The sequence below is a fragment of the Apis cerana genome, linkage group LG13 (assembly GCF_029169275.1).
Source record: "Apis cerana isolate GH-2021 linkage group LG13, AcerK_1.0, whole genome shotgun sequence".
Taxonomy (NCBI): Eukaryota; Metazoa; Arthropoda; class Insecta; order Hymenoptera; family Apidae; genus Apis; species Apis cerana.
The window spans coordinates 8,407,527-8,419,592 of NC_083864.1; the positions used below are offsets into that span (position 1 = coordinate 8,407,527).

General features: G+C 42.3%; 2 protein-coding genes across 8 annotated transcripts in view; one reads left to right on the plus strand and one right to left on the minus strand.

The window, feature by feature from the left end:
• LOC108004018 (uncharacterized) overlaps positions 1-12,066 on the minus strand; it is a 340,152-nt gene that overhangs the window by 52,065 nt on the left and 276,021 nt on the right. For 3 of the 6 annotated variants that reach the window (XM_028669815.2, XM_062084172.1, XM_062084170.1), the window contains one exon: positions 10,398-11,346. The exons of the other annotated variants lie outside the window; for them this stretch is intronic. In XM_028669815.2, the coding sequence (XP_028525616.1) occupies positions 11,041-11,346 (306 nt within the window). In that variant the 3' untranslated portion in view covers positions 10,398-11,040. Of the gene's footprint in view, positions 1-10,397; positions 11,347-12,066 lie in introns of those variants that run through there. 6 annotated transcript variants of the gene reach the window in all.
• Positions 5,292-10,733, plus strand: LOC108004017 (protein hairy). Of its 2 annotated transcripts, XM_017066637.3 has the most exons (4): positions 5,292-5,368; positions 5,577-8,059; positions 8,474-8,569; positions 8,848-10,733. In XM_017066637.3, exons 2-4 carry the CDS (start codon positions 7,907-7,909, stop codon positions 9,688-9,690), a joined length of 1,092 nt encoding a protein of 363 aa, XP_016922126.1. In that variant the 5' UTR covers positions 5,292-5,368; positions 5,577-7,906; the 3' UTR covers positions 9,691-10,733. The 2 variants fall into 2 exon arrangements, with proteins under 2 accessions (XP_016922126.1, XP_028525613.1); XM_028669812.2 differs by lacking the exon at positions 8,474-8,569 and having other exon boundaries at positions 5,292-8,059.

Sequence of the window (12,066 nt, forward strand, 5' to 3'; positions counted from 1 at the left end):
GAATTGAAAGCTGCGAAAAATATATAAACTTTTTTTTACCAAAAAAAGTAAATTCTTTTTTTATCACAAATTTGCTCCGAAACAAAGAAACATTTGCGAACAATATATCAATTTCACCTTATGATTTTTCTTCAATTTTTTAATTAATAACCAATAAAATTATTCATCAACAATATTATTCGAACAAGCATTAACATTCAACAATTTTCAATCTGTTTCAATCTTCTTCAAATTATGCACGATCGATAATATTGTCAATATTTAATCGATAATAAAATTATAATTGATATACAGAAAAGCATTTATATACAAAAACAAAAAAAAAATAAACAAAATTTAATGGATTTCCAACGAATGAAGCCGTAATCGAATCGTAATCTCGGCTTAGAATCAAAATGGCACCCCGTCGTAACATATCCGTGGTTCATGGTCAACAAACGCGTCATCCCTGTCGATGCTACGCCATTTAGCGCGTATTTCTTTCAATAGAATCCATACGTCGGTATCGATCCTTCAGATTGGTACGCGCGAAGGCCTGGTTTCGAAAAATCGAGCACCGAAAATTGCGCGTGCCATTCCTATCGTGGATGCGATTCGAACGACGCGTCTGATTGGCAGCCCCGGGCGAGTCATAAAACTGGCACGCAGCGTGCACTTGATTCCCTTGTGTGCACGCGTTCACTCTATCTGACTGACAGGCCAACAATTTGCCCCTATTATCGGTTAAGCAAATACGGAACAAGGGAAGAGCTAATCCTGTACGCTCTCGCCACGTCCAATTTTATAATTTTCTTTAAGTAGAAATTTTAGAAATAGATAAATATTAGATTCAAGATTAGGAATGCATTTTTACGAAACGAAAGGAATGAAGAATTTCATAATTACAGATTTCTCTCTCTCTCTCTCTTTATTACCATGGTTTGCATTTCACTTGCAAAAGATTAAAATTTCGAATATCGAAATAAGGGTTAATAGCTATTATTAGATTCAATAAAAGTGGATGTAATGATTCGGGTTATAAAACGCTGCTGCCAAAAAATTGCAGAGAGTTCGGTGGAAGTGATTTTCGTTCATTTGTTTAGAAACTTATTTAGTCATCGTGGGTGGTTATATTATATGCATCGAGAACTCGATAACTATCGAGAAACAAGAAGGAGATTTCGTTAGGGTCATTCGACTTTGCAGGAGGATACGGGTTGTCCTTAGGGAATGCACGAGGATAATTTGCTTAAACTGAAACTCGATTCGGTGTTTCGCGTGGTTCGAAATTGATTGGTCGCGCGATGTTATCAACAGGTCTGGTTCCGTTCTCTCTCTCGTGTTGAGAGCACGTAAAGCCTCGCTCGGATTAGAGAAGTTTGAGATCGTTTAAGTTGAGTTATTCGAGTCGAAGTTAGTTGAGATAAGATGGTTTCAATTTGATGGTTAATGGAAATTATATGTAATTTCGCGTAATGTAAACGGGAACATCCGATGAGAAAGTTTGACAATTTGTTCAATTTTTGATTGAAGAAAAATATTTGGGATGAAGGACGAAAATAATAATTGTATTGTAATAAAATAATGAAATAAATATTTGAATTCGAAGTTTCCAAGATTTGAAGATGTTAAGTATCTTTTTGAAAACATGAAACAATATTTTCGAGTTTCATGTTTTATTCATAGTTTATCCATAGTAAATTATTTTGAATTATGAAGAAATGAATGAACAATATTGCAATAATAATTTAATCCATATAGTTTTACGTGATATAATTTTATAAACCTGAATTTTGTCTTCTAAAATGGAAATATAATAAAAAAAGAAAAAAGGAAAAGAGAGAGAAAATTTAAAGCATAGCAATTCATAGCATTGCGATGGTCCAATGTAAATGAAAAAGCCCCAAGGAACGAGGAGTATAATTTTATCGGAAAGAGAAAAACTGCAAATGCTTGCCCATATAACGCGCACATGTTATTTTCACCTTTTCTCTTTAACTGCGATAAATTTCCACGAAATATTAATCTATCTAGGAATAGGAATCGTTTTATCGAAAGTTAGAAACGAGATCCAATTTTTTTAATTCTCAATTTCGGTGATAAAATACAGGATTATTCATTTACTCATAAAAATTATTTACCCTGTATTTATTTTTATATTTGTTTTTGAAAAATTTACCTTTCCAACTTCATTTTATTTAAATTTGAACATTATTTCAATGTTCTAAAATAAAATAATAAAAAGATATAAAATAATATGAAGAATAAATTTTATTAGAAACGTTTCTAATTCTGAAGAAATTACTCACTCATCTACTATTTTTCTTTAAAACTAAAGAAGTATTTTCTGCGATATATTAGATTAATCCGTTTATTCTATAGAGATAATAATCTATAATTCACTTTCGATTTTTACTATTTCTATTCCAATAATTTATAAAATATCATACATCGATTATAGATTGTATCATCTGTGATAATAATATTCGAAGAAAGAAGCAATTTAATAAAAGATAATATTTAAAGATTTTAATGTTTCAAATCTATCTTACTTTTCTCTATATATAAAGCAAAATAATTAAAACAAAAAGAAATTATTGAACGAGTTGTTGACCAACAACTCGAAAGGTGTATAAATATTATTTCTAAAATACTCGTTATTCTCTTCACTCGTTGCACTCTTTTATATTTCCTACAATGTGCAAATAAATAATACGGAAGACGGCGGAAGCGAATTGCGGACACTAATCTGATATTTCGACGCAAAGGGAGCGAATATTAATGTCGATCCGCTACGGCCAAAGGCATATGTCTTATGTACGCCTTTATCCGGCCACCAGTCAAGAGCTACGTAATCCAAAGGCACCCTATAAGGCTAATGAGTCACATCATAGACGACCGCCATAGAATGTTAAGACGCACTAATAGCTTTTGCGGAAGTCCCACTGTCATTGCTATATTGCAATACTTCGTCGCAGCTAAGCTAAGTTTAGAAAGAAGATCATGTTGAAGGATACGTATGTTTCAATACTTTAAATCGTTAAAGATAAGCGGAGTTTCGAAAGGAAATTATGCTAATACGATTAATCATGTGGCTAAGCAGAAATAAATTTTCAAAAGAAGATTGTATTTAAGAAATACAATAAAGGAAGATATTTGTAACGGGAACGTTTTCTCGAAAGGGATACGTAGGAATTAAGGTGGCTTTGCTGCGTATCTCGAGTAAGCAGCTTTATCGAGTCACTCGAGAGTGTGTGTTAAACACGTGATGGAATGGAGATCGATCTTCAACGAGATAACCGAATTCGAATGTTGGCCACGAGTTGGAACGTGGCGCTCTGTGACTGAATCGAAGGTTATGTGACGAAGATAATTATCTTGCGTGGAAAAAGTTAGTAAATGACTTAATACATGCATTTGCATAAATACTCAAAATATTGAGACTCGAATAACAGTGTATCATTTAAAAAATATATATATGTAGATCCGTATAAAAATTTGTTGAAGGATTAAGAAAACATATTTTTTAAGGAAAAAAATATGTTTTCCTTTTTGTAATCACATTTTGTTATTGGAAGTATAAAAATATACTTTCATACAAAAATTGATGACGTAAACGTAGAATATTTGAAAATGAATATACGTATACAAGTATACAAGTATACATTTGACCACTGACACAGAAGATATTCAACTGTTGTTATGCAGAAAGGGATTTGCATGGGGTATCAAGTTGGTGTTTCAAGTCTGGATGCAAATGCGAATGGAAACGTTGAAAAGTAATAATGAAAGCTGATTGTGTATCGAATAGAATTTCGACGTGATACGCGCAACGTGGCAGAATTTATTGAGAGATTAACACCCACCATGTGTAATATCAAAGTATTACGATCCTTATCTGTAGACTGTCTAGACTCTAGACGTTTCTGTGACTCATAGAGATTCAAGAGGATATCGAATACGTAAGAAACGAGAAATATTTTACCTTGATCGATTATATCACAGCTGCGTTTAAAAAAGAAAAGAAAAAAAACTAGAAAAAATTCATCTAAATATTGTTTCCATGTAATCATACGTGGTAAAAAAATCAATAATTACAGTTTACTACGGTACATCACAAGTGTTAATTATTTAAACAGAATCGATTAGAATTGCAAATACGATGAAATTTGAAATCGAATGCAAATAAAAAGTGAATTAATTTGAATAAAATCGATTGATTTGTATTCCGTTGATCCTGCAAAGATCGAGCGTGTCGGAGACTGTGAGAAAAAACCTACCGTAATCGCCAACAGATGGTAGCACTCTATCAGAGCATCTCCTCTTCTCGTTCACCCTTCTTGCTCCACCTATACTACATCCAACATAACATCCTACATTACATTTTCATTATATTTTATTGAACTTGTACTTCCATCGAATCGATATCTTTGTACGTAAAATGTAATCGATTATATCGCTAAAAAAAACAGAATTAATAAAAAAAAACTTAAAATTCGATATATTTTAAATAAAAGTATAAAAATATAAAAAAAAATATATCTCTACATTTATTATAAGATATTCTAAGTAGAATTGGTCGTCATAAATCAAACAGCCCATTATTACGATTATGTTCCTCTACCTGCCCATACATCATTAAGATTAACAATAATTTATAACTTCTTATCTATTCCTAACTTTTCCAACAAATCAACTTTCTTTTCATACCAACGTTTCAAATTTAGAACCATCGTATTCTCCTGTCACTCGTCCTTCAAATTACTAATTCCTGTCTTCCCTACCCTACAAATGACTACCTGACGTACTCCAGGCGCGACTCGATATTCCCTCCATCGATCTGGAGTCACGCTCTCCAGTCTACATTCTCTATATGCATCTATTCGATTCGACGATTACGGAGTGCGCCCTCGATTCCCCTCGAGCGGACAACGCACACCCACGTCGGCCGCCCAATTTTCCACAAGCGAGCGAACGAGAACTCGAGGATGTATCGCAGAGGCCACAGGTATTCGGCCGGGCCCCGACACGCCGCACACTTTTTCTCCCCCACGCATTCCACGGGATCGAGTGGCCCCGAAGGGCCTCGACCCACGCGCCGCGACACGGCCGCATCGCTTCGCCGCTCAAAGTCGAATGACGATCGCGCCCCCACCACCCACGCAACCGTCGCGCGCGGCACGCTCGTCCTCGAGTGGCGCGCGTGGAGGGGGAAGCGCGCAGCCAATCAGCGCCCGTCCGTCGTACGCCGCGTCGAATCTCGGTCACGTGATTGGCGGCCGCCGATTCTTCGTCTCGCTCGCAGTCGCAGTCGAGCAGCGTCGTTCCCGTGGGTCTGGTCGATTCGTAGCTCGCGATCCTTCGCTGTCCTTGTTCGATCTTCGCAAGGGTGAGTCCCTTCGTCCTTTGCCGATCTTTTACCCCCAACCACTGCACGACTCGGCCTCTCTCGTCCCGTTTCGAGGAAGAGAGACGCCAGAGCACGATCCTCCGAACGATCCTCGTCGCACTTACGTCGCGCTTCTACGAACTCCTGGGCTTGCTTCCCCCTCCCAGTCGCCCTTTTACACGCTTTGCCCGTTTCCCACCCTTTGTAGACCGGCAGAGTTCAGCGATTGGAATACTTAGCTGACTTCACTCGGCGCCGGAACCATCCGCGCGCCGGCTCCGCTGATTATCTGCCCGCCGAGCCTTTGACACGTCCGTGCTCTCAGCTAGAGATACTCCCAGAAGATAGCCGGGGAATCGGTGTACACGAGTTGGTTCGAGTGACGCTTCGCTAAGCGATTCGTTATCGAGGAAACGCGATTCTTGTTGCGGAAATGGAATAGGAACCGGGGTATTGCGATGCGACGTTTTCTACGCAGAAAACCTTTGACTATTCGGGGTCGTTGGTATTTCCCGGAGATAGAGTGTGGGGAATTTCCACTTGCCCGTATAATGTTTTTTTCGATCGAGCAATATTTTGTTCCAGGAGTGTAAAAAAAAATTTTGTAATTCGTCACGTAATAAATCTAATTAATCCCGCCCATATTCTTATAAATGTGTTTCGTCATGCTATTTATAAAATTATAAAATTACAAAAAACACAAAGATTTCGAAATTTCTCCAACAAGAGTAATACTTATCCCATTACTGACTCCACATACCAATGCCCATACAATTATCTTTAAAACGCGTAATTTGTCCATCATTTTTTTCTTTTTCTAGAAATTTCTTTTCAAAATTTTCCATTCAAAATTGGAAGCAATCAATCAATAATTTCGTAGCTCACGAAAAACTTACGACATCGGACCCGGACCAGGTTCTATCGGATCCGATATCAATTAACGAAACGGTTGCACGGCATATCGGAAGAAATACAACGTATCCGTGTTTCGTGCCGGGCATACGTGCACGTATGCGCCGAGATAAATGCCGTGGCGCGCGTTTAATCGGTCGCACAAGTAGAAAGAGTAATTTCGAAAGACTCGGGGAGGGAGTAGGAGGCACGTGCCAGTGGTGCGCGCGTGCGTCAGTCCGCACTCGACGCACGGTGGCACTCGGCTATTTTCGAAGAACGTGATATAAGTCCCGATGACGTTCGTGCCCGTTCAATGTGTACGTGCGTCCCTGTCTAGAAATTACCATTGCCACTTCCCTCGATCGCGACCAGCCGGTTTTAATGACCTTTCGACAAGCGATACGCGTCACGAGACTAATCGCCTCTCCCCGGGAAAACACTGCGCCGGCATTGTTCCTTATCGGTTCTCGTTCACGATCCAGCCACGATTTCGTGTCTGACCTCATCCATTGTTTACTCCTTCCTTACTTTTCATTAATTTTTCTTCTACACCGAACATCGTGCATGCACTTCGATATTCCGATCGAACGTGCTCGAAAGTGCGCGCTCTCCTTGCATACTTGCTTTTCCTTGTACCCTGTACAACCAAGTATTATTATTACTATATGTTAATCCTCGATAATCCCATTGTTCGTAATCGCAAATTTCTTTTTATTCCTCGCAAAATTCGAACGGAGGTAACCGACGCCCCAGGGGTCGAAATTGGCGCGTTTCAAAAAGAAGGGAAGGGAGAGGGGGAGAGAGAGAAAGAGAGAAAGAGTGAGAGAGAGAGAGAGAGAGAGAGAGAGAGAGAGAGAGAGAGATCGAAGAGGAAGATCGAAGAAAGGAGGGAAAAACGGTGGATGACAGTGCAGAAAAATCCGATCGATCCCCGGAGTCCCCGGTCGGGGTGGGGGAGCCGCGCGAGGCAAGCCGCCACGGTCGTCGGTTCAGATCCGCTCAGGAGGGGGTTCTAACCCTGGGTGGGGGCTCTTAAAGGCAACCGGGTGCCGTCCGACCGTCGGAATTCGGGTGGTGGAAGGGAAGTCCAGGTTAACCGTCACGCGCTATCCCCTCCCCTGACGGCTGGTCACCCCCACCCTTAAGGTGGCAGCGCCTCCGCCGGGCATTCCATCGGGTGGCACGCTTCGACGAGACGACAGAAGACGTTCGTCGTTCGTTCGCTCGGTCAGTCGTGCTCTGACGCCCGTTCCGAGTAGTCGGAGTTCAGTGAGGCGAAGAACAGAGAGAAAAAGAGACAGAGGGAGAAAGACTCAGTCGAGCGAGCAAGTAGTACGGATACTACAGTACTACGTTCCCTTATCGCGGTACTCTCGCGTGCTCTCGAGAGGGCAGAAAACAAACAACCCTTATCCGAAACATTTCATCGTTCGTCGTCCGGCCAGTCGCTTGGCGGATCACAAGTGCGATTGCCAGCCTGGCCAGGCGTGCAGTGAATAAACACAGCGAGTTGAGCGTAATAACGCTACTCTTTTGGATTACCAGTGCAGTGTAGAAACAGGAAACAACGGCAAATTGTGGCGAACAGTTTGTCGAATTCTCGTTAATTTCGTTTTTGTGATAATAAAAGAAACTTGTTGTACGATGGTGACCGGGGTGGGTGCCACGATGCCGACAGGCGGTGTCACCGTCGGTGCTACGCCGCCGGCGCAACACGTGCCCCAGGAGGCTGGACAACCCCCTGCCCAAACCACCACCACGACCACGACCACGAGAAGATCTGGGGAGAATCGACGGGTTAGTGTCTTTAAACGAATTTACCGAGGAATTTGTTTAATTTGCTTCGCCCCTTGAAAAGAATGGGATCGAAAGTACGATCGAAGTCGCGTCGAGTTTGAGCATTTTTCGAGACCGTCTGATCGGGATCGTTTTGGCGAAGATCTGAATATATATATAGTAGCGAGAATCGAGAATTGACTTCAAAGAGTTCAAAAAGTTTCGAGAAATAGAGTTGTCGACGAATATATTATACTTGATTGGCCTCGTCGATGTTCTATTGTCCGTCCTTGTTCACGCCGAAGAAATGGCAACAAAGTATTCCGACAATTTTGCAACGTTGCCCAAACCCCGCGTCTTAACATTAGAAATCGAAACTAGCTTGAAATATTTTCGATATTTGTGTCTGACGTAGCGGTTCTGTTTCTGTTGCAGAGTAATAAACCGATTATGGAAAAGCGGAGACGTGCCCGCATTAACAACTGCTTAAATGATCTGAAGACCCTCATACTAGATGCCATGAAAAAAGACGTAAGTAACAACGATTTTCAACGTTACGCGTAATTTTTTGCAAATTTCCGATTCTCGATCTCGATCGGTACTCTGATACCTCGATCTTCAATTTCTCCCCCTTTTCGGAACGAATGATAAATTTCAACGAACAAGCTTGAATCGTCAAAGCGAACTCGTACAAATTCACGGCAACATATCGTTACTCCTTTCCTCTTCTCGAAACTTTTTTACTCCTAAAACCTGTGCCAACTCTTCATAATTCTTACGTAACCGGCCCGTTATCTTTGCGATTACAGCCAGCGCGACACTCGAAGCTGGAGAAGGCGGATATTCTGGAGATGACGGTGAAACACCTGGAAACACTCCAGCGTCAACAGGTTGCCCTGGCAGCGGCGACCGATCCTAACGTGTTGAACAAATTCCGCGCTGGTTTCACGGAATGCGCCGGTGAGGTTGGCAGGTTTCCCGGTCTGGACGCCTCCGTGAAGAGACGTTTGATGGCCCACTTGGCCTCCTGCCTCGGCCCGGTCGAGACGAGCAACAACAACGGACAGACGGCGAACCAGCAACCCGTGCAACCGGCGCCACCGACCACCCAGCTCCAAGTCCACATTCTTCCTCAAGTGGACGCGACACCGAGGATCCAGGTGCAACAATCGAACGGGATCTTCTTCACGAACGCGAACGGGATGGGCCTGCAATTGGTGCCTACCAGGTTGGAGAACGGTGACATAGCCTTGGTGCTCCCCGCCGGTGCGAAAGCGACCCCGGTCACGTCACCAGCCTCGTCCCCCGCGCCGACCTCGCCCATGCCGGCTCTGATCCCGATCCCCCAGAGAACGGCCAGCACGGCGTCCGCCTCGTCCTCCTCGAGCTCTGCCAGCTCCACGTCCACGTCCGCGGCGAGTCCTGTGGCCTTCGAGGCGCCACCAGCCACTTTCCGCGACCAGCCTACAGCCTACACCAACGGAGGCAACAGCCACAGGGACGTCGCGACGTCGCCAGCAAACGGTTACACCAGCGATCCCGAGTTCGACCCCCGTGTATACAGCAGTCCGCCTCTTCAGAAACCGCTCGCCCTAGTGATGAGGAAAAGCGTCGTACGGGAAGTGGAGGAGAAACCGTGGAGGCCATGGTAAAAAGGGAAGATAAAGGATTCAAGGTGAAGGATGTCTGTCCAAGGATCTCTGTTTGTGTTGGACGTTGTTTAAAGACGGAGTCAAATCGGTCGCGGGTGAGAAGGATGATATAACGAGTGATATATATGCACATATATATCTATATATATAGATATATAGATATATATGTTATACGCTTCGGTTTTGTTCGGAAGAGAAGAATGATTTATGTCGATTTTCGAGGAGAAAAGAACCCGCGTCACGATCACACGGATCATTGTTCCTTACTGTACTGTCGCGTTTCAGAAGTCGTGTTCTTTCGTTAAGGGGGTGAAAGGAAGTGTCTCGCGAGCTAGAAGCATTTCTCTCGCCGTTGGATAGATAGAAGAGTTTGATATTTCGATATTTTTCGAGTGCGTGCAGTCGGCCAGTAGCCTATGAGGCAGTGCCTTATACAGTGCCTTGTAAATATTATTTTATCTCATTCGTTAGAGGAATCGTATTCGTCGGAGTAAAGAAAGTTCGTTTCATTGCTTTGTTGAATCCATTTACGTTTCTCGTTAACGCCTGTCCATTTCGTTTCGTCCCGTTCTTCTCATTTCTCCCCTTTATCCATGTTTTCGCGTTCTATTTCGTTTCTATTGTGTATATATCATTAAACGAATGTCGTATTTTAAGTGCCTTACGCAACAAGAATCACCGAGGTCTTCCATTCTGTTTCTTGTACGTAAAAAAAAAAAAACGCCAAGCGAGTGTTTTGTCGTGTACCGTGGTTGTAATAAGTACGAGGAACGTTTGTAAAATTAACCGAGAAATCGCCTAGTTTGTAGATTATATGTTAAGATTATACGTATATGAGAGAGAGAGAGAGAGAGAGAGAGAAAAGAGAGAGGAAGATACGAGAGGCTGTATGTCCATATGTACGTATGATTGCGTTAATTTATATTTATATCGAGTGCGGAGAAATGAAGTTTATAATTCCTCTCTATCGTGAGAATAGAAAAAGATCGACGCTTATCATTGCAAGAGTATCAAATAAATATTGATCTCTTTGTCAAAACTTATATTTTGGTCTTATTCGTTCATTTCCTCGTCTTTCCTTAATCACCTTTATTCTCGTCAATATCTCATCATTTAGTCGATAAGTTCGTAAGAATCGATCTTTTCAAATTTCTTTATTACCTTATTATACTTGAAATTTACTTTTCAAATTATATTATCGTTACGCATCTTACAATCATCTTACTTATTCCTCTTATTCTCTCTTTTATTCCTACATCGTAAGGATACATAACATCGTAGAGAAACGTTTCCTTCGCAAAATAATGTCGTGGGTAATCGAGACGTTTAAAAACCGTTTCGAAGTGGGCCTCACGCATCATGTGCATCGCTGCAGCTTCCAATGCGTACTGAGCGAAGGAGGTATCTGCGCGCGTTCGCAGAGGTGCTGCCACCTGAAGGCGAATACCGGAGGTTCTCCGAGTTAAACCGGTCTACAGACCCCTTTCGTAGTTCTGGCGCCCGGCGAGGTCCCAAAATCCCTGCCACCACCGAGCCAAGCCAAAAACGGGGATCTTCAAGACTATGCTGCCTCCTAACGGTGGGTCCTCGAACTTCGGGGCCCTTCCACGTTCCAAACACGTGCCCTTTTCGTCGTCCAAGGATCACAGAGGGCGTCTGCAACCCGAACGAATCGTATCTCGTCGCTATATTTTCCGCCGTTACGAAAAGTACAAAAGAGAAAGTAAGGGATTAGAAGTTATCACCCAACACGAAGAATCTAATCTCTCGAGTCCGTTTGCACGATAACGTTGATTATCACGATCGAGAGTCTTTCAAGTAATTCCCGAGTGAGTAATTTTCCAGGAACTCTCGCTTGGAAAATTCTCAATACCAGTCGATGCTTACTACGTTACTATAAATATCGTTCGTCGTATTTTCACAATGAAATACTCTCGGTTTCCAAGAAGGTTTATATTTATTCCCGATTCTCATTTCCGCTATTGCACAGATTTTCTTGTTCCATCGATGACACCTCTAATCGATGTTCAATCATAAAACGTTTCATCGGTGCTCGGACCATAATTCAAACGTTTAATGGTTTCGTTACGAAAGCAGGAAGTGCCGGCAGGAAAGTTGGATCGTCGCCTAGGCGTCTGGTTTTTGCAAGAAAAACCACTATACTATATCGGTGTATTACCATAATGCGGCTCTGGTTGGCCGGTGGCGTCTCTGGCACAGCAATTTGCGGCGCAGAACTGGCAGCAAATGGTACACGCGATACAGTGGCCGAATGACAAGCTGTACGGTAGCACCTTATTATTTCGATCGTGAACCCTGGGCCCTGGGTCAAAGTAAATAGCTGGCTGGAGGCCTCGCGGCTATCTTTCCTGGAAA